General features: G+C 39.8%; 1 protein-coding gene across 1 annotated transcript in view; it reads right to left on the bottom strand.

The window, feature by feature from the left end:
* Positions 1–577: 577 nt before the first annotated feature.
* Positions 578–13,352, bottom strand: part of LOC124258673 (stabilin-2-like) — a 40,700-nt gene continuing 27,925 nt past the window's right edge. The window contains exons 14-19 of the mRNA XM_046692745.1: positions 9,879–9,959; positions 7,904–8,059; positions 7,277–7,336; positions 5,712–5,802; positions 1,264–1,350; positions 578–664 (exon numbers count right to left, since the gene is read on the bottom strand). Of these exons, the coding sequence (XP_046548701.1) occupies positions 1,319–1,350; positions 5,712–5,802; positions 7,277–7,336; positions 7,904–8,059; positions 9,879–9,959 (420 nt within the window). The 3' untranslated portion in view covers positions 578–664; positions 1,264–1,318. The remainder of the gene's footprint in view (positions 665–1,263; positions 1,351–5,711; positions 5,803–7,276; positions 7,337–7,903; positions 8,060–9,878; positions 9,960–13,352) is intronic.

Genomic DNA, 13,352 nt, shown 5'->3' with positions numbered 1-13,352 from the left:
GGAGCTACAATCTTCCACACTGTGTAGGAGCTACAATCTTATACACAGCATAGGAGCTACAATCTTCCACACTGTGTAGGAGCTACAATCTTATACACAGCATAGGAGCTACAATCTTCCACACTGTGTAGGAGCTACAATCTTATACACAGCATAGAAGCTACAATCTTCCACATTGTGTAGGAGCTACAATCTTATACACAGCATAGGAGCTACAATCTTCCACAATGTGTAGGAGCTACAATCTTATATACAGCATAGATACACAGCATAGAAGCTACAATCTTCCACATTGTGTAGGAGCTACAATCTTATATACAGCATAGAAGCTACAATCTTCCACATTGTGTAGGCGCTACAATCTTATATACAGCATAGGAGCTACAATCTTCCACAATGTGTAGGAACTTCAATAGTATACACTGTGTAGGCGTTATAATTGATGACATAGTGCATGAGTACTATATAGGCAGATATTTGGGTTAATAGGACATTATCAACTTTTCCTCTTTCCCTGACATCTGAAAAGTGTGGTACATGTCATGCTCTTACTTTGCGTGCAGTTGGGGCCAAAGGTGTCCATTCCAGCACAGTTCTGACAGGCCAGCCCACTGAAGTTTTTGTCACATCGACAAGTTCCATTGCCATACCGACTGTCAAAACACTGGAACAGAACCATGAGAAACTGTTTTTATACAACTATGTTTAAAAAAAATCACATCTGTTTCTTGTTTAGCTGCTTACTTTAGAAATGCATACCAGTGAAGGAAATTTTTTGCTGGACTGGACTCTCGGTAATATCTACATTTGCCGGGACGGGAAAAATGCCCATAATGAAAATATATGAAGATTAGGACATTTAGGGCTAATTATGAGTATTAATTTCAGAAATGTCAAGAAATACTCCCACATGTTTTACATTATACTAAGAAAATAATCACAGGAACTTGGTACACAGTGCCCCTTCTATTACACAGGATCTATGAACTCCCTACAGAGTCACTGTGCCCACCCCTCTCCTACCATGCCTTTCCCATTACACAGCCTATGTGAACTCCCCACAGAGTCACCATGCCTTTCCCATTACACAGCCTATGTGAACTCCCTACAGAGTCACGGTGCCCACCCCTCTCCCACCATGCCCTTCCCTTTACACAGCCTCTGTGAACTACCTACAGAGTCACTGTGCCCACCCCTCTCCTACCATGCCCTTCCCTTTACACAGCCTCTGTGAACTCCCTACAGGGTCCCAAAGTAACTCACCTTGCCCCTCCCATTGCATGGCTTCTGGAAGCCCGCTGGACAGGACTGACAGTCTTCACCATAGAAACCTGGACAGCATCGCTTCCTCTGTGGGTCACAGAAACAGGTATTATTCTCTGTCAATTTATGCATTCTAAGGAAACCTTAATTTAGAACCAGACAAACCTGTGATTGATATTATGACAACAATCCATGCTACTGGGTTACAATGTCACACAATAATCCAGGCTAGTGGGTTACAATGTCACACAATGATCCATGCTACTGAGTTACAATGTCACAATAATCCATGATACTGGGTTATGATGTAACACAATAATCCATGCTACTGGGTTACAATGTCGCACAATGATCCATGCTACTAGGTTACAATGTCACAATAATCCATGCTACTGGGTAATGATATAACACAATAATCCATGCTACTGGGTTACAATGTCACAATAATCCATGCTACTGGGTAATGATATAACACAATAATCCATGCTACTGGGTTACAATGTCACAATAATCCATGCTACTGGGTAATGATATAACACAATAATCCATACTACTGGGTAATGATATAACACAATGATCCATGCTACTGGGTAATGATATAACACAATGATCCATGATACTGGGTAATGATATAACACAATAATCCATCCTACTGGGTTACAATGTCGCACAATGATCCATGCTACTGGGTTACAATGTCACAAGAATCCAAGCTACTGGGTAATGATATAACACAATGATCCATGATACTGGGTAATGATATAACACAATGATCCATGCTACTGGGTAATGATATAACACAATGATCCATGATACTGGGTTACAATGTCACACAATGATCCATGCTACTGGGTAATGATGTAACACAATAATCCATGCTACTGGGTTACAATGTCGCACAATGATCCATGCTACTGGGTTACAATGTCACAATAATCCATGCTACTGGGTAATGATGTAACACAATAATCCATGCTACTGGGTTACAATGTCACAATAATCCATGCTACTGGGTAATGATATAACACAATAATCCATGCTACTGGGTTACAATGTCACAATAATCCATGCTACTGGGTAATGATATAACACAATAATCCATGCTACTGGGTTACAATGTCGCACAATAATCCATGCTACTGGGTTACAATATCACAATAATCCATGCTACTGGGTTACAATGTCACAATAATCCACTGTAATGATATACACAATAATCCATCCTAATGATATAACACAATAATCCATGCTACTGGGTAATGATATAACACAATGATCCATGATACTGGGTAATGATATAACACAATAATCCATGCTACTGGGTAATGATGTAACACAATGATCCATGCTACTGGGTAATACAATGTCACACAATAATCCATGCTACTGGGTAATACAATGTCACACAATCCAATGTCGATTCAATGATCCATGCTACTGAGTTACAATGTCACAATAATGCTACTGGGTTACAATGTCACACAATAATCCATGCTACTGGGTTACAATGTCACACAATAATCCATGCTACTGGGATACAATGTCACACAATAATCCATGCTACTGGGATACAATGTCACACAATAATCCATGCTACTGGGATACAATGTCACACAATAATCCATGCTACTGGGATACAATGTCACACAATAATCCATGCTACTGGGATACAATGTCACACAATAATCCATGCTACTGGGATACAATGTCACACAATAATCCATGCTACTGGGATACAATGTCACACAATAATCCATGCTACTGGGATACAATGTCACACAATAATCCATGCTACTGGGATACAATGTCACACAATAATCCATGCTACTGGGATACAATGTCACACAATAATCCATGCTACTGGGATACAATGTCACACAATTATCCATGCTACTGGATAATGTCACACAATGATCCACACAATGATCCATGCTACTGGGATACAATGTCACACAATAATCCATGCTACTGGGATACAATGTCACACAATGATCCATGCTACTGGGATACAATGTCACACAATGATCCATGCTACTGGGATACAATGTCACACAATGATCCATGCTACTGGGATACAATGTCACACAATGATCCACGCTACTGGGATACAATGTCACAATAATCCAATACTGGGATACAATGTCACAATGATCCAATGGGATACAATGTCACACAATAATGTCACATTGGGATACAATGTCACAATGATCCACGCTACTGGGATACAATGTCACAATAATCCACGCTACTGGGATACAATGTCACACAATAATCCATGCTACTGGGATACAATGTCACACAATAATCCATGCTACTGGGATACAATGTCACACAATAATCCATGCTACTGGGATACAATGTCACACAATGATCCATGCTACTGGGATACAATGTCACACAATAACCCATGCTACTGGGATACAATGTCACACAATGATCCATGCTACTGGGATACAATGTCACACAATGATCCATGCTACTGGGATACAATGTCACACAATAATCCATGCTACTGGGATACAATGTCACACAATAATCCATGCTACTGGGATACAATGTCACACAATAATCCATGCTACTGGGATACAATGTCACACAATAATCCATGCTACTGGGATACAATGTCACACAATGACCCATGCTACTGGGATACAATGTCACACAACAAGTGTTTGCCACTGATATGGCAATGTCCCCCGCCACTAAAGAATGGAATATCTATATTTACTACTTTTTATTTTTTGGGTCACATACAAGATGCCTGTATCTGGTGTCTGCATAATCACCCAATGTAGGCTGTCAACATACTTGAAAACATTGAGGTGCAATGTTTTATGAGATATCGCGTTTAAATAAGTTGAAAAGCGGTCAAAGTGCCGTGGTGACCTTGAAGATAAGGTCAAGGTCTTCCAAATAAACTGGCGTCTGCATAATGCCCCAATGTCAAGATAAGGTCAAGGTCACCAAAACAAACTGGTGTCTGCGTAATCCCCCAATGTAGGCTGTCACCAAATTTCAAGACATTGGGTACAACAGTCCATGAGATATCTCGATAACAAGAGTTAGAAAAGTGGTCAAAGTGTCATGGTGACCTTGAAAATAAGGTCAAGGTCACCTAAATCGACTGGTGTATGGGTAATCTCCCAATGTAGGCTGTCACCAAATTTGAAGACATTGGGTACAACAGTTCATGAGATATCGCGTTAACAAGAATCGGGACGTACGGATGGATGGACGTACGGACGCCGCTGATTACATAGTCCCCCATTCCGCGTTGCGGCGGGGGACAATAATCCATGCTACTGGGTTACAATGCCACACAATAATCAATGCTACTGGAACTGAACCCGGGTCTTCAGCATGACGAGTGAACACTTTAACCACTAAGCTACCCCACTGCAATCTGAATTGTGTATGCTACATCAATTAAGATCATAACATTTCCTTTGTGCAAATGCAGGGACATTATGTCATGTTGTCCCAAACCACACATTGCAAATGTATTAAACAGAGGATATTACATGAGTGCCCATGTCAGACTATGGTTAGGCACCAGTGTCGTAAAGATAGTATGATATGGGCACGAATATAATATTCTGTTTATTACTGAAGTCGTCAAACTGAGGAAAATAAATCCAAATCCATGTTCAAACATAGTGTAGGCTGGCTACCCGCCGTAACTGCATGTAGAGCGCAACATCACAGAAGAAACGTGACATCATAGCATTGTTCATGACGTCACGTCACCATGACAAAGTGATATGTTGCACTAGGGTATCATATGATATGAACCCTGATATTTTCTCCCTCGTAGGTAATAAAGAACTTTCCGAGGCAGCTTTACACTGTTGTACTGCCATGGCTGGTTTTTCCTGCAGACATCTCCATGACAGAACGTGTCTGGGATGAGAAGGTGAAATGTCTACCACATGACCAGAACCAGGAAATCTGTCTCCCATTAACAGGTGTAAATAAATCATTGGTTGGTCAAATGGCCAAATACAAAATTGTTATTTCATTAACATTTTCACAACTTTATATGAATTCTCTTCCCACAGATGTTACTTGTCATACTTATGTGTCACACCCACACAAGTCCCCAGCAGAGAAGAGTGATAGTTGCTTGCATTAGTCAAGTTGGATCTAAGTCGATGTAACACGTGTTCTGATTGGATAGAAAGAAGGGAGATAATTTGTGTTGCGACTTTTCGCCACTAGGGGATTTTACGAGAACTGGGAAATATTAGAACAGAGGTTTGTAGGAAGATATGACAAGTAACCTCTGTGGGAAGAGAATGCTTTATCTGAAGCACAGTCACTTTTTTGTAATATCTATTATACAAAGATTGTATAACCTTATACTACCTCCCCAGGTGTGGTTGTACATTACACTGACCTTGTACAGATACATTGTATTATTGCATGGTGTTACTGTTTCTTATACTGACCACATATGTCCTGTTGCACATGCGAGCACATCCACCCGGTACATGCACTCCCCAAATTCTTCCAATAGTGACATCCAGTTATAACAGTTTTCTGAAAAGATACAGTGTGACAATTAACTGAGTGGCTTCGTAGATCATATGAACATGGATCATATTATGAAAATAATGCTACTCCCATAATAATATCATCATCATCATCATCATCATCATCATCATCACCATTATCATGATTCACAACAAAGGCACTCGAAGGTTACGTGCCATTAAGTGTAGCTATCTTGTATGCAACTACAGTAAACAAGAGCTGCTTCAAAGTAACCCTACACTACAAAAGACCTAAACATGAGAAAACCCAGGACTACAATAGTGAGTGAGTGAGTTAACAGTACTACAATATAGGGCTGCGTAATATAACCGGTTTACCAGTATTTACCGGTTCAGACATGAAAACGTTACGTATTGTGATACGCTGATCGAAAACCGGTATTTTGACTTGCATTTAGAAAACTTCGTAACGCTCGGAAATCTTCAGATATTTCCTTGTTTTATTTGTGCCAAATATTATTTACATTTATATTTTTTTTGTCATGATTAAACGTTTCTATTAAAACTTAATCAAGCATAGTGATTTTGTTGTGTTTTTGCATTATAAATCAAGCATTAACTCGATTATAAGTAGTTTTTGCTTTAAAAATACTTCTTGCAATATATTGCAATACATATCGCAATATATGCTTTCGCATCGCAATATATCGCAATATGAAAATTCTCTGCAATACCCACCCCTACTACAATAGACTCACACATGAAGTAACCCTGTAATACTATAGACCCTGACACTGTGTTCACCTGTGGTTTATAGACAACCAGTACTCACCAGTTTTTCCATGGTATACCCAGTATTCACCAGTGGTTTATCCAGGTTATACCCAGTACTCACCAGTGGTTTATCCATGTTATACCCAGTACTCACCAGTGGTTGATCCATGTTATACCCAGTACTCACCAGTGGTTGATCCATGTTATACCCAGTATTCACCAGTGGTTTATCCATGTTATACCCAGTATTCACCAGTGGTTTATCCAGGTTATATCCAGTATTCACCAGTGGTTTATCCATGTTATACCCAGTATTCACCAGTGGTTTATCCAGGTTATATCCAGTATTCACCAGTGGTTTATCCAGGTTATATCCAGTATTCACCAGTGGTTTATCCATGTTATACCCGGTATTCACCAGTGGTTTATCCATGTTATACCCGGTATTCACCAGTGGTTTATCCATGTTATATCCAATATTCACCAGTGGTTTATCCATGTTATACCCAGTACTCACCAGTGGTTTATCCACGTTATACCCAGTACTCACCAGTGGTTTATTCATGTTATACCCAGCACTCACCAGTGGTTTATTCATGTTATATCCAGTATTCACCAGTGGTTTATCCATGTTATATCCAGTTCACCAGTGGTTTATCCATGTTATACCCAGTACTCACCAGTGGTTTATTCATGTTATATCCAGTATTCACCAGTGATTTATCCATTGTATACCCAGTACTCACCAGTGGTTTATCTGTAGGTAGCGGACATTTTAGGTCACCGTAACACGCACCGCAGGAACCCTGGAAGAAGACAATTCACATGACATCCTCACTGTATTGGCTGACTAAACACAGGCTTACTTGTACTTGATACCCAGGGAGTTGAAAGAGCGAGTGAGCGAGTTTGGTTTTACGCCGCTTTTAGCAATATTCCAGCAATATCACGGCGGGGGACACCAGAAATGGGCTTCACACATTGTACCCATGTGGGGAATCGAACCCGGGTCTTCGGTGTGACGAGCCAACGCTTTACCCACTTGGCTACCCCACCGCCCCGGAGTTGAAAGAGTATCGGAAATTACAATAGTATCCTATGACCAGGGATTGTAATGTACATAGCACCGTGAGCAGACAATGTGCCTGGATATGAGCGCCATATAAGCGGACTATTACTATTACTATTGAAATCACCAGTATCCCCATAGTATACATATACATATATTCTAGTACTTGTCTGGAGCTGTGTCTATGACAAGTGTCTATTAGAAAAGCCATGGATCTTGACAACATGCAAGACCATTGCAGAAATCATCAGGATGACTTTAGTTATGTTTATTGTGTCTGGTCGAAGTGTGGCTGTCTACATACCCGAACAATACGGTGGATTTTGACATCACAGCGCTTGGGTAGTATGTTCCCCATGTCAGCCGGCACTAGGAGACTCTCGATGTGGTAGTAGATGCCGTTCTTGCAGGTGATGTCAGTCTGGGAGATGTCCACGTCGTCGTTCAGTTGTATCAGGCCCTAGGTACATCACAGGCATCACCACCATCAGTGAAACAAAATGTGTTCTGGCTCTGGAGTGGGTACAAAGGAAATAGTTGACATTAAAAGTAGTGAGTGAGTGAGTGAGGTGAGTGGTGGTGAGTGAGTGAGTGAGTGAGTGAGTGAGTGAGGTGAGTGAGTGAGTGAGTGAGTGAGTGAGTGAGTGACCAAAATAATACACCTCCAGTTATATCAGGGCATGTCAGCTCATGTTGGTGAAAAGCCCAAAATGGGCAGGAGAACTGGGATTTGAACCACAGGATTCTGTACTTCCTAAGGGACACAACTCTGTACAGTGAATTGTGGCACCGCAAACTAGTCACATGTTCAGGGAAAGTTGTGGAAACTGTGATTTCTGTTTAAATGGCAGAGCACACAAAAGAGAATCATAAAAAATAGTCTGGCTTTGTGAATATGCTGATGGTGAGGCATATTATTGGTTTTTCCAAGACCTAGTTAGTTTGGAGTTTTGCTTGCTTGCATGTCAGATTTCCGTTTCTAGATGACTATGACAATGACATGACTATCCACATGCTGTATACTTGCAACTAATATAATGGCTTCACAGAGATGTACCGCGTGGATAATAAGGCCTATAAAGAGGTAGAGCTGTTCCCATTCACATTATTGGTTAACTGTAGTGTTAACATGTAACATGTGATATTTGGGATTTCATTTTCTTTGTAAAGTATAGATTCTAGTACCGGGTACTTTTGTTGGATTAAGTCCCATCTTGGATTCAAACCCACACCCTCAGAGTCAGGCACCTAATTGCCAGCACACATACTCGGACTCCTAACTTGATCAGCTACCATGGCTTCCACAAAAATGGTAGTCTAGATATAGTATAACTGGTAGCCTAGATCACAGACTTTGTCTACCCAGTGTAAATTGACACGGCTCCCACGGCTGAAAGCTAATGATAATGATATGAATACACTATGCTGTTTAGAAAGTGGTCAGATGTAACATATGTTGTATTTGGGATTACAACTTCTCAGTAAAGTACAGATTCTAGTACTTTTATCGGAAGCCACGGTGGTCCTAACAAGCAGTAGATCATCTTGGCAACCATGATCCTGGACACTAAGTCTGAAATATCTATAACCTGTACACCTGAACAGTGAATAAGCTGATTGCGTCTAATGCCCCTTTCAACAATATTTCTGTTTTCCAAGTCCTGTCAGCTTAAGTTGGGAGGAAGTACATGGCAATGCAGGCAGCAGACCCTGGCAGTTTGGTGAGGCCTGGGAGTACTGGTATGGTGCTGGCAAACCGGTTCAAGGCCATTCCAGGATTTGAACCCTCACTATAGGAATGAGTGATGGTCTTCACATGGCAAACTAAAGTTTGACAACACATATGTTGCTAGAATTTTAAAAGTTGTCAAACTCGCGTTTTCACACGTCAAACACATGTTGACAAACTTCCGTGTCATTTGAGAGATGCCATTTTATAGGTAGGGATGACCAAAACATCACGTGACAATCGTCGACTGCGATTGGTTGTTTATGAACAACACGAGTTTGACAACTCTTCACACGTCAAACACCGAAAGTTTGATGGAAGGTTGATGAGAATAGAGACCGATCCTATTTCTCGACAACAGTTTGACAACTCTGAAATTGGTGTTGGTGGCGAGTTGTTGGAATGTTCACACTCTCAAACTCGAGTTTGACAACATATGTTGTCAAATTTTAGTTTGCCGTGTGAAGGCTGCTTAAGGGTTGCAACATCACAAACTGCAGCCTCTCAGACAATCTGACTACAATGTATTGGTTGTAGTGCTTGGACTTACAGTTGGTCTGATGCTGATACTGACGGCAGAGTTAGACTGGGAAATGATTCTCCTTTTGTTGATCAAGTCTGCAACATGCACCTGAAACATAGGATATATTTTAGTACAAAGGCCACCAGTTGGTAACACACTGGCAGATTGGCAGTGCACATAAGTATTTAGCTTCCAGTACAGAATTTCTAAGTTCATCTGTACATATTTTAGAAATTAACACGTCTCAGGACATGTTCATGTTGCTACTGGGTATGTCACAATACATAAGTTACATGAATCAATACGTGTCACGATACCCATGTCATGAATCAATACGTGTCACGATACCCATGTCATGAATCGATACATGTCACAATACCCATGTCATGAATCGATACGTGTCACGATACCCATGTCATGAATCGACATGTCACAATACCCATGTCATGAATCGATACGCGGCAAGACACCCTGGTCATGAATCGATACATGTCACCCATACCCATGTCATGAATCGATACATGTCACAATACCCATGTCATGAATCGTCATAATACCGTATGTCATGAATCACATAATCACGATACCCATGTCATGAATCGATACATGTCATAATACCTCTGTCATGAATCGATACATTACCCCATGTCATGAATCGATACGTCACAATACCATATGTCATGAATCGATACATGTCACGATGCATTCCATGTCATGAATCGATGTCACAATACCCATGTCATGAATCGATACATGTCACAATACCCATGTCATGAATCGATACATGTCACAATACCCATGTCATGAATCGATACGTGGAACAATACCCATGTCATGAATCGATACATGTCGACAAATACCCATGTCATGAATCGATATCGCGGCACAATACCCATACGTGTCATGAATCGACCCATGTCATGATACCCATGTCATGAATCGATACATGTCACAATACCCTGTCATGAATCGATACATGTCACAATACCCATGTCATGAATCGATACATGTCACGATACCATGATCATGAATCACGATACCCATGTCATGAATCGACCCATGTCATGAATCGATACATGTCACAATACCCATGTCATGAATCGATACATGTCACAATACCCATGTCATGAATCGATACATGTCACAATACCCATGTCATGAATCGATACATGTCACGATACCCATGTCATGAATCGATACATGTCACGATACCCATGTCATGAATCGATACATGTCACGATACCCATGTCATGAATCGATACATACAATGTCATCGATACGTTATACCCATGTCATGAATCGATACATGTCACGATACCCATGTCATGAATCGATACAATACCCATGTCATGAATCGATACATGTCACGATACCCATGTCATGAATCGATGAATGTTACATGAATCGTACCATGAATCGATAATACCCTGTCATGAATCGATACATGTCGATACCCATGTCATGAATCGATACATGTCACAATACCCATGTCATGAATCGATACATGTCACAATACCCATGTCATGAATCGATACATGTCACAATCGACAACATGTCACAATACCCCTGTCATGAATGAATCGATACCCATGTCATGAATCGATACATGTCACAATACCCATGTCATGAATCGATACATGGAACGATACCCATGTCATGATTCGATACATGTCACGATACCCATGTCATGAATCGATACATGTCACAATACCCATGTCATGAATCGATACGTGGAACGATACCCATGTCATGAATCGATACATGTCACAATACCCATGTCATGAATCGATACGTGTCGATACCCATGTCATGAATCGATACATGTGAACGATACCCATGTCATGAATCGATACATGTCACAATACCCCTGTCATGAATCGATACATGTCATATACCCATGTCATGAATCGATCATGTCATTACTACGTAATACCCATGTCATGAATCGATACATGTCACAATACCCATGTCATGAATCGATACATGTGAACGATACCCATGTCATGAATCGATACATGTCACAATACCCATGTCATGAATCGATACATGTCACAATACCCATGTCATGAATCGATACATGTCACAATACCCATGTCATGAATCGATACACGTGGAACGATACCCATGTCATGATTTGATACGTATCACGATACCTATTATAAGTGGCATTATTGCATAAATTTAGTTACATTTTAAACATTAATTTTTGTCCTATTTTATAATTGTCCATGAAAAAATCAACATTTTTTATTCTCAGAGATTAAAAAGTTCTAATTTCCAATCTTTGTGCATGAAAAATAATCATTTATAACTCATAACATCAAAATAAGACACGATACAATTGTAAAATGTAAACGATATATAAACATTTAAACTGATACTTTCAAAACTAAATATCGATACAGTTTTGAATGTATCGATAATTGTATCGTCTTAGAAAAAGTATCGATGTATTGTGGCATCCCTAGTTGCTACTATTGGAGGGTTACAGATTGTGTTGGGTTTGTACATTATGTACATGGGGAGTAATACAAGTGATGATTTAATGCATCATTCATAAAGGATACATACTGCCAAGCAAATGGAATTCTGTTTATATTCTATTCACAAAGTATATATTGATGCAAGTAATATGTCACAAACATATTGTGACAATGAAAATAAATTAAATTGTGTAGTTTGTTGTGTTTATAAATGCTTGTTGCCAGGGTTTCAATTATGGAAAATTCCAAAACTACACTAGTATTTTGCTGCTGAAAGAAAACTGCTTGCCTATATATATATCTTCATCTGATATCAGAACAACATTTTAACATTCAACTCCTTTCTGTTGAATAGTTTGAGAAGCAATACAAATACTTTCAACTACTCTTTGACAACACCACAGCAACCGTTCCGACTTTCATAATAATCAAAGCTCTGTAGAGAGTGAGTGAGTGAACTGTCAATGGGTAGATGCTATACTATACTAATCAAATATGTAATGCCTTATGAAGTATTTATGTTGTGGAGTGTAGTCTTGTGCATAGAGCCCAGGTCACGAATCAGTTGAAGTTGAGCAACATCGGTCACAGAGTGAGTGAGTGAGTGAGTTAATATTTAACGTCACATCGGCAATATTTCAGCCATATCGTGACGAGAACATTTGATATTGGAATGAAATATATGTAAATTATAAAAATCTGCCTGACGAAGGGCAGTAAAACAACTAGAATATCACAGATATACATGTAAAACTAGTAATAGAGTCTAAAACATTTTAACCATAGGGGACAACACAATATAAAAATAGGCTATAGATCACCAACAACTGAAAGTAGGTCACCATACTAGGGACCATGGGGACTTACATTACTTTTGCTACCTGCATGGACCCTAGCTGGATTTAAACCATCCCTTCAGCTGCTGGCGATTGGAAGAAATGTTAGCCAAAATTAAAAGAACAAGAATACTACTTTTAAAAATCCTGGCAAGTTTAAATTGACTTTGAAAGTTTTGGGA

The sequence above is a fragment of the Haliotis rubra genome, unplaced genomic scaffold, assembly GCF_003918875.1.
Source record: "Haliotis rubra isolate DU_JTF1 unplaced genomic scaffold, ASM391887v1 Scf7, whole genome shotgun sequence".
NCBI lineage: Eukaryota > Metazoa > Mollusca > Gastropoda > Lepetellida > Haliotidae > Haliotis > Haliotis rubra.
The sequence above is the reverse complement of the archived record's forward strand: the minus strand, read 5'-3'. Positions and strand labels throughout refer to the sequence as shown.